Here is an 18,135-nt window from a genome sequence, read left to right on the forward strand (position 1 = left end):
CATGCGCCTCTCACACTAATATTTCTCTTTCTCCCTCTCTCTAAAATCAATTAAAATAAAATAAAAACTTCCCCTGTGCCCCAGAGTTGCAGGAGGGGCTGGTACTTCAGAGGTCGTGACGGTTTGGTTGTCTGTGAAAGTGGCTGCTCCGGCCCGGCGGGGCCACAGAGATGCTGAGCGCCAGGCTGCCCAGAGGCGCGCTTCTCAGCGCGGCGCAGCTGTTGCCATAGCTACAGAAGCAGCCTGGCGAGGAGGGGGCGGGCCCGGGGCTACGTCATTCTCAGCGCGACGCTGCTCTGCGACTCCCGCCTCTTTGGGCTGCAAGACCCTCGGCCCGCCTCTCGCGCTCTCCACCTGCACGCGCCCCCCCCCGTCCCCTGGCTGTGCGCACGCGCGGTGCCCACCAGGGCGCGCGGGGGAGCCCGCCAGGCGCATGCGCGGTGCAGGGACCGCGGTCGCTCTGCTGTCGCCGCTGCCGCCGTAGCTGCCGTTGCCGCCTTCCTGCCGGCAAGTGTGGGAAAGAGGAGCTGAGGGCCGCCGCCGCCGTTGCCGCCATGGGGGTGAGTGAGGCGGAGAGAGGAGACGCGAGGGTCCGGGGCGCTCCCCGCTCCACTTGCTCCCTGCGCCCCCATTGTTCCTGAACCCCCCTCTCACGTGACCCCGACCCCCTCCGGCCTCACGTGACCCCCCAGCCCCCCCAAATCACCCGACTCCCCCATTCTGAGTGTCCCCATACCCGGCCCAGCGCGGGAGTCCCCTGGGGAGCCCCCCTTCTCCGGACCCCATCCCCTCGGGTGCCCCCGCCCTTCGCGCCCCGTCCGCCCGCCTTCCGAGCTGACCTGCGATCCCCTTGGCCTTCCCCTGCCCCTGCGCGGATCTTGGGGTGCCCCCCGTCCCCAGGGGTCCCTGTCACCTGGCTGTCACCGGCCTTGCGGCTTCCCACATCTTAGCTCAGCCCTGGCCGGGAGGCAGCCGAGGCCCAGAGAAAAGGAGGCACCAGCCAAGGTCACACGGACGGGGCCCGGGGGCCAGCCCGACGCGGTCTCCCGAGTCCCTGCCGCCGCGGCCCGCTACACGGCTCTCAGTAAAGCCGGCTCCCTGCTCTTTCCAAGTCCTTCTGCGGGAGGCGGTGCCGGCATCCCCAGCCTGGGCGCCGCAGGTGGCTTTGCAGCGGAGCTCGGCGTGGACGCCCGGGGCCAGCTGCTCCGTGCCAGGCCGCCGGGTGCCGATGGGAGTGGCGCACGTGTTTCCGGGGTTCGCCTTCCCCCGCCCCGAGCGGAGGCGCACCAGGCACTCTCCTGACCGTGCAACCGCCCCCCCACCCCCACCCCGCGTTACATGTTAGTTTTGACATGGGGTCCCCCCACTTTCCGGAGCCCGGACTCTGGAGCTAGAGCCACCGCAGTCCCAGCCCCTCCCCTGGCTGGCAACACGACCCAGTGCCAGGGACGGGGCCCCTGTGAGTGAGGGTTCCCCGTGGATGTGATGGGGGTGGCGGACCTCCCGGTGGGACGTGGAAGGATGACGGGAGGGAGTGGGTGTAAATGGCCCGGTAGCCTCGTGAACAGTGGCTGTGGTTGTTGCCTGTGTTCTCAGCCTTTACTTAGCCATCTGAAGTGGATGTGTGCTAGTTTTACTTAAACACTGGGTGTGTCCCGGCTGTTACTAACCTAGATTTTTTTTAAAAAATATATTTTATTGATTTTTTACAGAGAGGAAGGGAGAGGGATAGAGAGTTAGAAACATCGATAAGAGAAAAACATCGATCAGCTGCCTCCTGCACATCTCCTACTGGGGATGTGCCTGCAACCCAGGTACATGCCCTTGACCGGAATCGAACCTGGGACCCTTCAGTCCGCAGGCCGACGCTCTATCCACTGAGCCAAACTGGTTAGGGCCTAGCTTTTTTTTTCCTCATTCAAATAGTTATTGACTGAACAAATCAACTTGTTAGAAATAGTTGTCTAGCCCATGTCCAAGCACTTTAACCCACGTCAAAACACATTGGTCATGTTCAACAAGGAAGCTTGGGTGCTGTGTATTCCATATGTAGGAAGTCAAGTCTCGAGACTTCGGGCACATTTAACCTGGACGTGGGTGAGAGGCCCCAGACCCAGGCCTTGTTGAAACGGAAGGAAACGTGTGTGCCCGGTATCGGCTCCTCGTTAGGTATCTACCCAGCCTCAGCCGCTGTAGACGGAGCAGAGAAGCAGCATAACCTGCCATTCTGGGCCGACACTTCCTATTGGCTGAGGTCCTCACAGGCCTCAGAGCTTCTGTGGTTCTCGCGTCCTTTAGGCCCCAGGCCCACCCCTCAGACGTCACAGATGTGCTTCTCAGAATGCCCCTACCTCGTCCCTTCTGTCCTAAAACTCTCTGCAAGAGAGAGACATCCATTTGCTTCCCTGAAACAGACTGGAACCCTCTCCTTATCCTCATTCCTCATGGGCGGGGGCTGTGAATGCCCCACTTCAGTGTCAGGATGGTCACCGTAGTGGCCACCTTCCAGCAGAGGGCCACGCTCCACTTGACAGCTGACCTCAGGCTAAGAGGGTGGCATCAGATGGAGCACCATTCTCCAGAATTCTTTTGTCCCTGGCTGCCACACATGCATTGTTTTAGGAATTAGAATTTAGATGTCTCCCTTTGCCCCAAACGGAGGTTCTTTTCGGGTCTTGGCTACTTCGTGGGATAGGGGCCATTAACACTGAACATGTAGGACGTGACAGATTCTTTATCTGAAAGGTGCCCCTTGCCCCCATCTGGGTGCTTTTTGTGTCTTTAAATTTCTCCAGTCCTAGGTGGTTTGGCTCAGTGGACAGAGCATCAGCCTTCGAACCAAAGGGTCCTGGGTTCGATTCAGGTCAAGGGCACGTACCTTGGTCGCAGGCTTCTCCCCAGCCCGAGCCCTGGTTGGGGCACATGCAGGAGGCAACCAATCAATGTGTTTCTCTCACATCGATATTTTTCTCTCTTTCCCTCTCTCTCCCACTCTCTCTAAAAAATCCATGGGAAAATATCCTCGGGTGAGGATTAAAAAAAATTTTTTTTCTCCATGTCAGAGAACTGAGTGTGGGGATACTAATTTGGTAGGAACAGCAAGGGGAGGAGTTTCACAGCTGCATGTGAAAACATGTCACACTTCATACTGTGTCATAGATGTAATTGAGGTGGTAATGGAAGGAGCATGGACTCCAGGTTTCAGACCTGGATTTCAGTCTTGAATGATTCATCAGATGTGAATGGAGTACCTACTGTTTGCTGAGTGCTGGGTTGTAAATTGGCAAATAAAGCACATGTGACCTCTGCCTCCTGGAATGCGCGGTCTGGTGGGAAAGGAGGGAGACGGTAACAGGAAGGCCTCTCTGTGCCTCAGTTTCCTCATCAAAGAAGTGGGCACACATACCTTGCTGAGTTCTTGTGAAGATTAAAATAAATCATCTATTAAAGCACTAGCAGAGTGTCTGCCACTAGTGGATCCTTGTTAGTCCCATTTTATGGATGAGGAAATTGAGATTTAGAGAAACCCGGCTGAAAAAGTTTAAATAATTTGTCCAAAGTCACACAGCTACTAAGTAGAAGAGTTGGAAATCAAATCCAGTCTCTTGACTCGAAATCCCACAGTCTTTGTTATAGAAAGCTCCCTTGGGAAAGACACTTAACCACAATGAGCTTTACTGTTCACTGTGCTTATTTCCCATTTTAATTAGGAGAATTTTTCTGTGTCCCTGCAGGATAGTCTTACCTCCACAACACGGGGCAAAGCTAATTGGAACAGTAGGAGCTCACTTTTCCGAGGGCGTGCTAGGTTTGAGGGGGACCCCTGCCTGTCTGGCCCCGCCTGCTGCAGTTGGCCTCCTACCCCACGTGCAGGCAGCAAAGCGCTGAAGGGGCGCTTTCAGGATCTGCAGTCGGGGTCATGGCAGCCCCACGCCTCACTCCAAGGATTGCCTGGCTCGCCTGTTCCCCGCATGCATGAGCCTATAAGTCCAGAGGCCTGGGTTGGCTCTCCTGCTGCTTGTGCTTCGGAATTGCTCACTTCCTGTGCTTAGCAATGAGGGAACCCACGTGTCAGTGCTCTCGGGGTCCCTGGAGTCATGCTTTCCTCCCAGCGCCTTTGATCCTTCAGCTCTCTCATGCTAAGAGAGTGCTAGCGTGCTGGGTGGAGGAAGGGAGCTTGCTTCTGTGTGAAGGTGTGCTGACCTCTGCCCTGTCCTCACAGCTGTTCCGTGAGGCCATGTTGCATTCCCATTTTTCTGGAGATGGAGTTGCTCACAAGTCATGCAGGGGCGGCAAGAGCACTGGCCTGGCCTGATTGGTGCCAACGCTCATGTTCTTTCTGCCCCATCGCACAGCCCCGGACACCTGTCTCAGGTTTCCCTGTCCCTTGCCCGCCTCAAGGAGATAGGACTTGGGGTGGCACTGTGTCGGCACATCATACCAGCCATTACCAAGCCAGAGGGTAATGAGAAATGCATTGCTGTATAGCTAGCTGGAGGGCTTTTGAGGTCTCATCTTGACCTTCACCTTGGCCGGCCTGAGAAGGTCTTGGGCAGTGACGTGGGCTCTCCCAGTGAGAGAGAGCACGGCTGGTGGAACAAACACTGGATCTATGGCCCAGCCCTTGGGATTGAGTTTCCGCTCTGCCATTTACTCTGGGGAACTTGGGACGAGTCATACCATCTCTCTGAGCCTCAGTTTCCTCATGTGTGAGGGAGGTCACGTTTTCTGCCCTGGGAACTGAACCAGATAATGTTTGTGAAAGCCCTTTGCAAGCTGAGTGTATCTCAGGGCTGTCTGGAAACCCAGTTCCTAAGAGAAAGATGGATGCTCCAAAACCTGCTAGTCTGTGCGGTCGACGGGCTGGTTCTGTGTCCAGATCCCAGCATCAGGAAGACAGGAGGTTCTCTTGGGTGTTCCTTCCTCTGGAGAGGCAAGAACTGGATCGAACCTGCCTCCAGCACGGTGCCCAGCCTGCAGAGAGCAATGGCTGGTGGGGGAGGAGTTTATACCTGGACGAGCAATCTCTGGGGGTCCTGGGACCTGAACGCTTGCCTCCTGGTTGCTTGAAGTAGGAGTAAGCAGTGTCATTCCCGGTGGAACTGAGGGTAGAATTTATCCCGAGAAATCTTCCCAGCAGTTGGTTTTTCTCAACCTTTCCTGGGACCAATCAGTGTCCACTAAGGTGTGACTGGCGGTAGTAGGACCTGTCTCTGGTGAGCTCAGACCATCTTACCGGGCCTTTGGGGCGCCCCTGCACCCCGCTGGGTGGATGAGCACCTCCAGATGTGTGTGCTGCTCTGGCTTTTGGGTGTGAATGAGAACTGTCATCTATTGAGCATGTGCTATGTTAACCCTCAGGGTTTAATGCCTCCAGGTAGATATTCATGGCGCCTCTCGTTAGATGGGGAAAGGAGGCAGTGTTTTGCTGAAGATGCAGGGACTGAAGAGCAGAAAGAGGCTTCAGATGAGCTCTGTCAGACTCCGGAGCTGGGCTCTTTCCCTGTGTTCCCTGCTTTTTACAGGAGGGTCCACGTAGGCCTGAGAGAGCCGCACACGGGCCTCAATAGGATCTGCCCTCGCTGCCGTGTGTGTGGTTTCCCCGGTGCAAGGACAGCCTCCTTCGCTCCTCCCTCTGCCTGTGGCCTCTGTCCCCAGGTGAACCCCAGGGGCCCTCACTGCCAGTGTGCCTGCCACTCACTGGCCGTGGCTGAGCAGCACTGTCTCCTGCAGCCACAGCGCCTTGGCCCAGCTGAGACGGCCGCTCCCAAGCTTTGTCCCCTGCAGCTGGAGACACTGAAAAGGCTTCCAACAAACTTGCGCTTGGGCGCCTCTGTCCGCAGCTCCTCGGATGCATCTCCTCCCCGAAACCTGCCCTGAATCTGTCTGAAATGACGGGTTCCCTCCGTGGGGGCGGGGGGGATGGCGGAGTGAGTATTTCTTAGGCGTCTGCTGGGGGCAGGCTCTGCTGCAGGATTGTCTCGTGCCCTCACCGGGACCCAGCAGTCCCCAGGGCCAGGCCTCTTCCCGGCGGAAGCTGAGCCGCTCCCAAGGTCTCACGCCTGGAACATGCTTGGCCGTTCCCACCCCAGCAAGTGTGGCAGCCAGGCTCCGAGTTCCTGCTGGAGGCCAGGTCTGCGGACGCAGGGACAGGCCCTTCGGTTCCTCAAAGGCTTGGCCACAGCCCTCAAGCCAGCTTTGCTTCTCTCGGTTACAGAGGAAGTCGAGCAAAGCAAAGGAGAAGAAGCAGAAGCGGCTGGAGGAGCGCGCAGCCATGGACGCCGTCTGTGCCAAAGTGGACGCCGCCAACAGGGTGACTCCTTCCCGTCCCTTCCTCCTCCAGCCTCAGCTTGTTTTCACTTTTACTTCTGTTGGCACCACCCTGTGGCAGAACTGTGTTACTGCCCCCCCTGCTGCCTCCGTGCTGAGGAAAAGGAGCCTGGGCGGTTCCAGGTGGCAGGCAGTTGGCCCACATGCGCAGGGAAATGCGGACTCAGATGGAAGGGCTGCGCCCCTCTGTGGGTCTCACCAGTAGAAGGGGCCTGGAGACATTTTTGTTAGGATTTTGCCTTTTGGGGAGCACACCTCCCTCATAAAAAGTGGTATAATTTCCTCAGTCATTCTTCAAACCTTTATTGACTGCCCGTGTAGTACCACGGGGTGTTCTGGGACCAGGAGGATGCAGCCACCTGGTTTCAAGAGGCTGCAGCCGGGAGGAGTAGCCGTGAACCCGAGCACAGATGGGCCCGGATTTCAGCCTGAACCAGAGAGATGCTGGTCGCCCTCCCGCCCGCTTCCTATCTCCCATTGTGCTGTTCTTGTAGCCCCTCAGTAAACAGTCCCCGTTGGCGGGATGTGGCTCAGGGGTGTGATTTCCTGCTTTGGGTTTTGACAGGTAAGATAGGTGAGCAGTGAGCAGGCTGTATTGGTGTTAGCCTAGGAGCGTCTCTTCCTATCCTGTCAAACGAACTAACTTAACTCTGTTTGGCCTCCTTACCAAAGCCTCCCTCTTACCTGGTTTCAGAGCTGAGGCCGGCGGGAGTCCATGTGAGGGTGTACCTGGCCAGCAGCTAAGCCTCCCCGTGTGGTCTGGCCAGCAGCGGGCTCAGGTCAGCGTACGCGCTGCCACGTGTGTGTTTGTGCTACTTCTCTTTCTTTCCCTCCACAGCTTGGCGACCCTTTAGAGGCTTTCCCCGTGTTCAAGAAATACGATCGAAATGGGTGAGTGTCAGCATCCCGGCTGTCTGTAGTGTCTTCAGGAATTCACCTTCCCAGAGCAGGCTTCCTCACTCAGATCTTCCCATTCTTCTTTGTGAGGGAAAAGCAGAAAAGGTGGCTAGTGCCCTGTTGATAGAAAATCCCCCGGTCAGGGTGACAAAAGAATCCATAAATGAGCAGATTGCATAGTCTCAGATGGATGTCTCTAGGATTTGTTATTCTTTCTTTTTTTTTCTTTTTTTTTTGTCCACACAATGTTTTTATTTTTATTCAACTGTAAGCAAACGGCAGAATTAACACAACATTTAGCAACTCCAAACTGGCTTTTGTTACACCAAGGAAGAGCGATACATCGAACAGGCCGACTAACGGGTTTCAGGTCGCCCCTCACCCAGCCCTGCGGCTCAGCAGGAAAGGGACGCTCCGATTGCTTTTCCAGGGCTGCTCCTCAGAGGACACGCCTTTAAATTCTGGGTTGTTCTTATATTAACGATCTGATGACCACATCACAGTACCAAAATAGCCCCCAAAATGGAGTTCAAATCTGATCAAAACATAAATCCAGGGTGTGTGGCCCTGCACAGTTATGAAGGACAGGTAGAAGGAAAAGACACCCTACAGCTCTATCTGCTCAGGCCTCGCCTGTGAGAGTGGGAACAGGCAAGAGGAGAAATCAACATGCATCACTGAACTTGAGAACACTGCTTAGGGCCCCGGGGCGATGTCTGTCTCCTGGCTTTCCCCTACTTCCCAGCCAGCTGCTCATAGAGCTTGGGCACATAGTCATCCCATTCAGCCTGGTAACACGTGCCGGCCACTGGGGGCCCGAGGTCGTACTTTTTGCGGAAAGATGCCACCTTGAATTTGCCACGGTTGTCTCCAGATCGGTTGCTGAGAACGGGCTCGTCACACTTCAGCGGCTTGGCCTGCTCGTAAACCAGCCAGACGTAGCGGTGAAGGCCTGTGCCCTTGGGAGGCCCAGAGCCCACATAATCAGAGAGGACGGTGCCACTGCTGATGTCGTTGCCCTTCATGTTGACCACCAGGAAATGGTGCCATTCCCTAAATTTGGGGTCCTTTCTGCTTGGAGCATCTGGGTCTGTCAGGACCAGGGTGTAGAGTTTACTTGAATCAAGGCCATCCCATGAAATACCAGTGGGCCGGTTCTTCACCTGGGTGGGCGTGAGCACTTTGCCCAGCTCGTCGACCTCCGCCCCGGAGTATTTGACCTGCAGCGGGTGCTTCGGGCTCTCGTCCACCTCCTGCAGGCTCAAGGGCCCGGACCACTGGCTGAGGTCCACCGGCATCACGCGGCCGAGCGGGGACTAGCGGGGAGACGCGGGGGAACCGGGCGCAGGCCAACAGCACCGACTGGAAGCGGTTCCCAAACAGGCCGGAGACCGCGCGAGCCCTGTTATTCTTTCTGGACAAAGAATCATAGAGCTGAAACTCTTAAAAAGTCATCCAGGCCGACTCTCGTTTCATACAGAGGAGTTGAATGGGATTTCTGAGTCTGGCAGCCGAGGGGGCTTTTAATTCCCAATCCAGTGCGCTTTTAGAAAATTCAGGCACAGCGAGGTTAAGTGATTTCTCCAGGGTCTCAAAGCCAGTAAGTGGATTTTAACTTCCTGGCTTTGAGACCCTGGAGAAATTACTTAACCTCTCTGTGCCTGAATTTTCTAATTAGAAATGGATCTAATAATAGCATCTTCCTTCTGCCCTAGCTGGTTTGGCTCGGTGGATAGAGCGTCAGCCTGTGGACTGAAGGGTCCCGGGTTTGATTCCGGTCAAGGGCACATGCCTGGTTGCGGGCTTGATCCCCGGGGGCGGGGGGTGGTGGTGCAGGAGGCAGCCAATCAATGATTCTCTCTCATCATTGATGTTTCTATCTCTTCCTCTTCCTTCGTCTCTGAAATCAATAAAAATATATTTACAAAATAATAATAATAATAGCATCTTCCTAATGGAGCCATCAGGAGAATTAGATGTAAAGCATTCGTGCCTGGAGCATACTAAAAGCTAGATCAGTGTCAGCAATTATTACTGCTGTTATTATTAATCTAATTTACTGTAGGATCTGGATTAAAGCCCCCTCTCCTTTCAGTCCTCTTTGCTTATAAAATAGGAAGCATAATCTGTTTTACCACAGATGTGTTGGCTGCGGGGGGAAATGGGGGTATGGTTTTAGAGAATCACAGCTGTAGGTTTGAATCATAACTGTGTCTCTTATTAACTATACTTAGATAAGTCGGTCATACTCTATAAGCCTCATTTTTTAATCTCTTAAATGGAGTGAAGATGCCAAACTTGCAGGGTTGTTTTAAGGAGGAAAGAGAATGTATCTAGTTCTGTAAGTAGCAGGTGGTATGAGTTTATTTTTTAAAAATATATATATTTTTAAATTGATTTCAGAAAGGAAGGGAGAGGGAGAGAGAGATAGAAACATCAATGATGAGAATCATCGATTGGCTGCCTCCTACACGTCTCCCACTGGGTATCAAGCCACAACCCAGGCACGAACCCCTAACTGGAATCGAACCCGGGACCCTTCACTCCACAGGCTGACGCTTTATCCACCGAGCCAAACCAGCCAGGGCGATGGTATGAGTATGTTAATGAACAAGAAAGACAAATGTAAATACATGAGTTTTGACGCAAAGACTATGAGGCAGCACTATATTTGCCTTTCAGAGCTGTGTCTGAATCTCACAGTATCACATTAATTCATTCTGTCTGTGATCAGACACAGCACAGCTCCTCTGGCGGCTTTGTTATTCACCTTCTGGGTGAATAGCTTGGCCATAGCTTAGAGATCCCTTACTGAGGTAGCGCTTAGTGACTTCCACATGGTCACTATTTACAAAGAAAGAAAAACTCTTCTGAGCCACGAAGTTCCGAATTTACGTGGCTGAGCACATGTACAGCTCACATGGTGCACGAGTCAGCAGAGCTGAGGGTGGGAACGCCCTCTGAGGGGTCATGTTGAAGGTCACCGAAAGATAAGGACGTGGAGTTGCTGACTCCAGACCCTTCGGAATGTGGCACTACCTGGAGAATGTGAGTTCGCAGTTTGGCCGAGGAATTGAACTATGATTTATTCATGTTTCATTTAGAAATAAATAGCAGATTGCGACACTTAATGCCTGCAGCGTTTGTTAGTTTTGGGAAACAGTGTGGGGTCGGACCTGTTCTACTCTGGCCCTCCGAGAGCACCTGTATTGTCCTCAGAGGAGGCAGCAGGCAGCGCTCCTCAGAGGGCGGTGTGGGCCATAGTCTCCTTGGGGGCCTGAGGTCACCCAGATGCTTTCAAAGGAGACGGTAGATAAAAAGGAAGAGGTCTCATGGGAGCCCAGGGAGGAGTCCGTTCAGAACTAACGCAGCAGGAAAAGTGCCTGAGAGCAGGAACGGCTTCAAATGCTTCTTTGTCTTCTCAGGTTAAACGTCTCCATTGAGTGTAAGCGAGTGTCTGGATTGGAGGCAGCCACAGTGGACTGGGCCTTCGACCTGACCAAAATGAACATGCAGACCATGTAAGACGCCCGACGGCCGCGGGCTTGCCCCAGGCTGCTCTCCCCTCCCGGAGCTCCTGGTCCTGACTGCCCCCCCTCTCCCAGGTATGAGCAGAGTGAGTGGGGCTGGAAGGACCGAGAAAAGCGGGAGGAAATGACAGATGACCGAGCCTGGTACCTCATTGCTTGGGAAAACAGTTCCGTCCCCGTTGCCTTCTCTCACTTCCGGTTCGACGTGGAGTGTGGGGATGAAGTCCTGTACTGGTAGGAGCCCGGCAGGGGTGCGGTGTGGGGAGGAGACCCTGCTGCAGGCACTGCAGTGGGTGGCACAGCCCGCCGTGCCTGTCCGTGTCCTGTGGCGGCCGGAGCCTCTGCAGCTCCCCCTCTGCTTTCCTCACCAGCTACGAAGTGCAGTTGGAAAGCAAGGTGCGGCGGAAAGGCCTGGGGAAGTTCCTCATTCAGATTCTGCAGCTCGTGGCCAATAGGTAAGGGCCACCACGTCGCACAGCTGGAAGGAGCTGCCGCGGAGGGTCCGCTGCTCCATGCGTCTCCATGGAGAACAAGGCTCCCGGGAATGTTTTGGAAGAAGGGCATCTAGAACCCTCTCAGCAAGATATTCCCTGTCCTGCTGTGACCCCAGATTTTGTACCTGCGCCTCGTGTATAATGGGGGTGCGGAGAGCAAGTGGAGAAGCCGGTCAGGCCGTGGTGGCCTATTGCCCGTGCAGTCTCATCAGCCCTTATCAGAGGGGAGCAGTGCTGTGGGTGCCCCAGACAGAGGCTGGACTCGGGGCGCAGAAGTGCTTCTGAGGGGCAGGCAGAGGCACGAGAGAGGAAGCACGGCATGCTCTCTGCTTTCTCCTCAGCACACAGATGAAGAAGGTGATGTTAACAGTATTTAAGCACAATCATGGCGCCTACCAGTTCTTCAGAGAAGCGCTGCAGTAAGGAGCTGGGCCCTGGTGTGGGACTTTCCTCCCCACCACCTTTTTCCTGGTCCTGGCCCCATTCTGGCCATCCTGATGCCTAGCGCCCCGTCCCGTGGTCGTGGGGATGGGGGTTGGTGGATGGCCTGGGAGTGCCCTCTGGCTCAGACTCCTGCCCCCCTGTACCCTCACACCTGGGGGTCTCATGAGTGTGGTGGTGGAAAAGTTCTTGGGCCAGGGAGGAAGGCAGTCAGCTCCTGCAACCAACCTCTCCTCCTGCCTGCCTTGCAGATTTGAAATCGATGACTCTTCCCCCAGCATGTCAGGTTGCTGTGGGGAGGACTGCTCCTACGAGATCCTGAGCCGGAGGACCAAGTTTGGGGACAGCCAGCATTCCCATGCTGGTGGGCACTGTGGTGGCTGCTGTCACTGAACTCCCAACCAGAGCGCCCTTTCCAAGGTCTACCCTCTCCCCGGTCTCATGCCACCTGCCAGGTGCCCTCAGAGCTGTGGCCTCCTCAGCCCTACATGTGCCAGGCTGCGCCCTGAGAGCAGAACCCTGGGAAGGAGTGGTCCAAGTGCCCCTCCTCCTCTCTCCTAGAAGAGCAGTGCCAGGAGGGAGCCGAGAGGAGAGGATGCCGAGGGAAGAAAGCCGGTGGAGGCCGGGTGTGACGTCATCCTGGCATGGAGGCTGCCTTCTCACTCCACTCCTGTGCCCTGGAGCGTAAAATTCCCCGACTCCTCCGTAGCTGGATTCCTGACACTGCCCCCCTACGAACCTCCTGCCACACACACATGCACACACACGGACACGCACATGGACATGGACACACGCACGCACAGACACACACTAGCACGCACGCACACACACGGACACGCGCACGCACACGGACAGATGGAGTGCTTATGCCCACCTCTGAAAGTCCTGGAGCCCTGGTCAGGGTCTGGCTGGGCCTCGAAGAGGAATGGACGTGGTGGGAGGTCTGGGCACAGCGAGGCTTCAGACTCCTGCTTCGCGGGCGGAATGCTCTGATGGCGTCCCGGGAAGGTCTGTGCTGCGGCAGGCAAGCAAGGGAGCCCTCTCCAGCTGTGCTCTGTGGACCCAGTTAGAGGGGGGCTGTCCCAGGGACCAGCCAGCTCTGGGAAGAAGGCTGCCTCGCTCCCCCTCGCTGTCAGTGGGGCTGAGGAGGCCGGGAGCAAGGTGCTGAGTGGGGCCGCATTGCTCCTTTGGGCTTTTGGACTTTGCTGCATTCTAAGCTTGACCTCGATCTATGGCAGTGGCTCAGGTTTCTAAATCCTAGAAAAAGCCAGAGGTCCTGCCTGTCCTCGCCATCGCCCTCACACCCTCCCTTACCTCTCACCCCGCCCCAGATACCTCTTCCTACTAAGGGGGAATAACATCAGGGAGCCCCTCTCCCCCCAGAAGGACCTCTCCTTCTTGGCATCGTCCTCTCAGATCTTGGTGCTGACAGCTCTCTGCGGGTGGGCATTCCCCCCTCTTCAGAGAGCCCCCAGCCAGCAGCAGGCCCCCCGCCTGCGCTCCCAGCCTCGCCCCTCGCTGCCTCAGTGAGGCACTAGTGCCACTGCCCTGGCCGCTGCTCGGGCTGCAGCAGGACGGCCTGGTGGGGGGGGGGCACACGGCTCCTCTCTGGGGTCACCTGGGGCGGCGCGGCTGGCGCAGGGCAGGAAGGCCTTCCTCTTCTCAGGATAGAGGCTGTGGGGTCAGAGCTTCCACTTGTCCTAATCCCAGGCCTTGTTCTCCCTCCGGGAAAATGACCAAATCCTTATCCAGGAACAAGCCCCTGACGCCTCCACTTAGACGCCTCCAGCTCTGCGTTAGGGCGTGTCTTAAAGTTCTAGCCTGCGTAAAGTTGCTGTCCTGGAGGCCGGGGGTCCTTCCGACCTCGTCTGCTCAGCCCACGCTGCCCTGACTCCGGCCTCTGCTGACGGGCCTCCCTGGGCTGTGCTTGCTTCTCCCGCAGGCCCTGCTTGTGCGGGTCTGCACATGGCCGCCTTCACCAGCCCCCGCCGAGCGCTCCTCGTTGCTCTTGACTCCCCAGCTGGGAGAGGGCCCTGCAGCTTTACACTGGAGTAAGCCCTCCCGTGTCCTTGTCCTGCTGGCTCCCAGGGCATTTCACCCGAGGGGCGGAGTTTCAGTTTCTGGGAGGGCATTGGGCTTCCAAGAATCATGGAACGACTGAAGCATGTTTAGGGAGAGTGTTTCCTCTGATTCCTGTCTCTCAAAGACAGAATGATAACTATTTATTGTCTTAGATCATGGATTTCTGATACCTCCCACTCAAGGGGACCAAAAGGAACCCCCAGTGTAAGTCCCACATAAGGTGAGTTCAGTGCATGTCTCTTTCTGGTCATTGACCACCTGGCACCGAATCCATTTGGGCTCTTGGTGCCATGCCCCCTTGTGCAGCCTCCTGGCCACTGCCCGGGCTGCTCCCGAGGGGCTGGGGCTGCGAGGCGCTGCCTGAGGCCAGCAGGGGGCTCTTGTCAGTGCTGAGCCCGTCAGTTCTCAACCCTCCGCCTTTCCCACTGACCCGGGCCATGGTGAGAACCAGCAGGCCTTTTCCGGGCTTTTTGTTGATTGATTGGGGCACATTAAAATATTTTTAAAGATTTTTCTTTTAGTTGTATTCACTATTTCAGGTTATTTTTGTTGATGTCAAATGTGTATATGACGTGTATGGTTTTTAACCCTTCCTGGGTTTTTTAGAGGAAACTTTGAAGTATATATTTTTTCTTTAGCAACTTGTTATCACTGGAATCAAAGGGGAAAAGTGATCTCTTTTTGCATTGGTTGTATTTGTATGTCACAAATAAAGGATACTTTGTCAGCTGCTGGGATAGTGCCTGTGCTGGGTGCCATGGGCGGTGTGGGCTCAGGGGACACCCTTGGTCTCCAGACTGTCCAGAGTGGGGCCTGTGCCTGGAGGCGTGCAGCTGCGATGGCGCCTTGTCCCTCCCTGCCTGTGAAAGAGCTTCAGGCCTGAGAAACCTCGGTGTCTGGGGGGAGCAGCCAGAGGTAGGAGCTGAGACCAAAGGCACGTGTTGTCACTTCCCAGAAGCCCTGGGCAGAGGTCAAAGGTAGGGGGCACCTGCTTTGCATCGTTGTGACACCTGACGTCTGTGGCTGAACGTGAATTCCCGCGCAGCGTGGGTGTGGAGTGGAGGAGAGTGTTGGTGTTTGTTTCTCCCTTTCACTTGACTGGGTTCCTCCGAATATCCTCTGGGCCTTAAGATTCCAACCCCTCTCCCCTCCACTCCGAAGGCAAAGGCTCCGAGGGAGGGTCACTCATGCCGGGCCTGACGGGGAGGAAAGTTATGAGCTGGGGAGGCTCTGTCCTGCCCTCAAGTGTGACAGATGGAGCCATGCAGCTCCTCTCCCACGCGGGACTCCTGCCAGTCCTGGCCGGGGTGAGCTGGGAGAGGCAGGAAGTGGGGGAAGGTAGAGCTCAGAGGCACTTCCTGTGGACACTGAAGGGGCGGGCCTGTTGTGCTCCTGTGGGGATCACAGCTGCTGGAAGGTGGAGAGGGAGGCTAGGGTGGAACTCACAGGCCAAGGGAGTATTTGTGTGTTGGAGGGTCAGTTACCCTGGGAGAGGAGCAGGGTGCCTCCGGTCGTGGCCTCAGCCGTGTGGGCGGGCACACCCAGGGGGTGGTTTGTGCAGCCGTCTTATCTGTGCGGCACAAAGAAAGGTATCATGGTGCTTGGGAAGGGGAGGGCATTCCGCTCGGGACAGAAAGCTCCTTGTTCCCTGAAGGCTGTCAGTCGCAGGCAGGAATTCCTTGGAATGACCAGCCCCTGGCTACAAGGTAAAGGCTAAGGTTGGAAAGGGTGAGGCCCTTCCTTCATCATCTGCCCTCCCTCTTCCTAAGCGGCCAGGGCCCCTGTGGTCCTCCACCTGCCTCCGGCCTCCGGCCTCTACCCCCCCCCCCTCCCCTCCCTCCAGCTGCCGCGCAGGCTTCTCTGCTCAAGGTGCTGCTGAGGGAGCAGCGGGAGCAGGAGGCACAGTCGCTGGGTGAGTGGTCGGAGCTGAGCTGGTTTTGACCCGACCCCAGGCTTTTCACCCAGGGCAGGGCTACCCTAGTTCCTGCGCTTCCTCTCCAAGGGCAGCAGAGGCGAGGCTGCTCCGCCGCCTGCGCACCAGGGTCTGGGAGGATGGGGAGGTGTGGCCAGGAGCATGTGGACTGGACAGCCCGAAGCAGGCATGTTGCTACCTGGCTGTGACGGAGGAAACAGGCATTTGATGAGCCTGATGTGCAAGTGACAACTCACCCCTGCGTGCAGGGTGCAGTGCAGTGCTTGCTCGTATGGATCCTGTCCCACGTGGGGGGGGGGGGGCTGCCAAGAAAGATGGGGAGGCGTTGAGAAGCCAGTATCGAGGAGTGGCTGCCTCGTGAGGCTTACCCACAAGGAGGGTTGGAAGAGGGCCTTGGACAGGGGAAGCCGCCAGCAGGACAGCAGCACCCCTTCCCTGTCACTGCCTGACAGCTGCACCAGGCCTGCCCCTGCTTTGGGGAGAGGGGCTGCTGGGGGCTGGTCAGAGCAGAGACGTTCGCAGTTCACAGCCTGCAGCAGACCCAGGTGCAAACCCTGCCTGGGCCATTGCAGACTCAGCCTGGGTGCCCGACCTCTACCAGCCTCCCTCCTCTGGTCGGGTTTCTGAGAAGTCACGTCTCTGGGCTGTGTGTGCCTCTTCCACAAACGGTTCCTCCTTTCCCTCCAGGGAGTCACCCAGGCACCACAGGAAGGCCCCTGGCTGTGCTCTGATCTGGGCGTTAGTACTTTGTTCCTAAGACAAAGGCCTGACAAAGCCCATAGGGCAGCAGGGGGCCCTGCCCTTCCTTCTGCTAGGCACCCAGCTGGGCTCCAGCCCTGAGCCCCTAGGCTGTTCCCTTTGAGAGGGGAGAGAATTTAGATTTGGAAGGATCTGTCCTGCTGTTTGCCAGAGCCGGGGCAGGGAGCCTGGTAGCTGGAGGTGGGGCCTGGCGAGACTGCTGGACATTGCCAGTACCCGTGAGTGTGGCGGGGAGAGGGGAGGGGGAAGCTCGGGCACAGCCCATCCTTTGGGGCGCTCTGGGTCCACGGCCCTTTCTGTGAGCCCCCGCTGACCTCCATGGGCTGAGTTCCCTCCAAAGCTCCTGTGTTCCCAGCCCCTGCCACAGCCTGTGGTCCTGTTGCACAGTATCCAAACTGGAACTTCTGGAAACGCCCCCGCAGCACCTTGTGTGAAGATGGTTAAACACACGGGGTTTGGAGCAGATAGTCCTGCTCTGGAATTCTGGCCAGGCAGCCCCGTAGCTGCAGCACGACCTTCAGTAGCTCATCCAGTTCTCCTTCGTAGGAAAATGGAGATAATAGTATCTCCCTCATGATCTTGTGAAGACAGGATGAGGTTGTGTCGGAGAGGCCTGGCTCAGCCTGGCTCCTTACCCCTTTCCTGTATGCCTATGCCTACTGTTCCGTGCCCTGCAATTCATCGTCTGAGTGTGTGTGTGCCAGGCCCTTTGGGGACAGTGGTGAACAGGACCCAGGCCGCCCCCAGGTGGCCCCCAGTCTAGGGATGGAGACCAACCCGTGGGTAGTGCCAGCAGGGGCGCTGCTGGGCACAGGCATCCCGGGCCTGGGTGGCCAGTGGAGGCTGATGGAGTGCCACCCATTATTTCCTGCCACACCAGGGCAGTCACTAGGAGCTGCATCCCTAAGTGGGGGCCTGGAGAGTAGGCGTTAGCGTGGTGACAAGGAAGGCTGGGTAAAAGCTGAACGTGTCCTGGGCAGATACAAAGAAGCAAAAGGCTGTGTGTGTGTGTGGGGGGGGGGGGGCGGGGCGGAGAAGGGGGGGCGAGACACTGAGCAAGGAGGAAGGGGTGGAATGTTTAGACGAGGCTGAAGGGTGACGTCCGGAATTGGAACTTGGTCTAGTGCGCAGTGGGGGCCAATGGAGGTTAGGTGTATGAGGGGGTGCAGGGAGGAAGGTCGGCAGCCACTGCGTGGAGACCGGGCTTAGGGAGGGTAAGAGCAAACGGGGAGAGTCGGGTAGGTTAGTGTCAGCCAGGAGCGTGGCGTCGGGCAGTGGGGATGTCTGGAGAGAGGTGAGAACCTGGGGATGGAGGGGAGTCCGGAGTGCCGCTTGGGCTCCGAGCTCGATCCCCGGCCAGGGGCGTGCAGGAGGCAGCCCATCGATGTCTGCTCTCACATCGACGTTCCTCTCCCATGAAAAAATCTAAAAGAAAGGAGTGCCGCCTAAGTTTATAATTTACACTTACGTGATAGGGTGACACAACTATCACTCACGGAGATAGGCCACTTTGGAGGCGGGGCATAACCGGGAGGACGCCCTCCATGCCCCGCCTATCGGTGGGAAGACGGCGCCGATTGGCTGTTTCGCGGAACGCGCCAAAAACTCAAGGGCGGTGCGGCCTTTCGTCACTTCCGGGGCGTTTCCGAGCCTCCCTGGGGCCGCCTCC

General features: G+C 56.7%; 2 protein-coding genes across 2 annotated transcripts; one reads left to right on the top strand and one right to left on the bottom strand.

The window, feature by feature from the left end:
- The first annotated feature begins 433 nt into the window (after nt 1–433).
- Nucleotides 434–14,501, top strand: NAA40 (N-alpha-acetyltransferase 40, NatD catalytic subunit). Its single transcript, XM_081099212.1, has 8 exons — nt 434–560; nt 6,218–6,313; nt 7,169–7,221; nt 10,653–10,748; nt 10,833–10,991; nt 11,129–11,212; nt 11,593–11,670; nt 11,944–14,501. Exons 1-8 carry the CDS (start codon nt 555–557, stop codon nt 12,083–12,085), a joined length of 714 nt encoding a protein of 237 aa, XP_080955338.1. The 5' UTR covers nt 434–554; the 3' UTR covers nt 12,086–14,501.
- On the bottom strand, nt 7,826–8,623 carry LOC308524636 (phosphatidylethanolamine-binding protein 1). The gene has a single exon (XM_081099213.1). It carries the CDS (start codon nt 8,523–8,525, stop codon nt 7,962–7,964), a length of 564 nt encoding a protein of 187 aa, XP_080955339.1. The 5' UTR covers nt 8,526–8,623; the 3' UTR covers nt 7,826–7,961.
- Nucleotides 14,502–18,135: the final 3,634 nt, after the last annotated feature.

This window comes from Myotis nattereri (genome assembly GCF_964212035.1).
Source record: "Myotis nattereri genome assembly, chromosome: 9".
NCBI lineage: Eukaryota > Metazoa > Chordata > Mammalia > Chiroptera > Vespertilionidae > Myotis > Myotis nattereri.

Excerpts from the sequence above, each read along its gene's own strand:
- NAA40 (XM_081099212.1), top strand. Across the intron at positions 6,314-7,168 it reads AAGTGGACGCCGCCAACAGG|CTTGGCGACCCTTTAGAGGC; the intron begins GTGACTCCTTCC and ends TTCCCTCCACAG. Across the intron at positions 10,749-10,832 it reads AAAATGAACATGCAGACCAT|GTATGAGCAGAGTGAGTGGG; the intron begins GTAAGACGCCCG and ends CCCCTCTCCCAG.
- LOC308524636 (XM_081099213.1), bottom strand. The coding sequence starts at position 8,525 with ATGCCGGTGGACCTCAGCCAGTGGTCCGGGCCCTTGAGCCTGCAGGAG.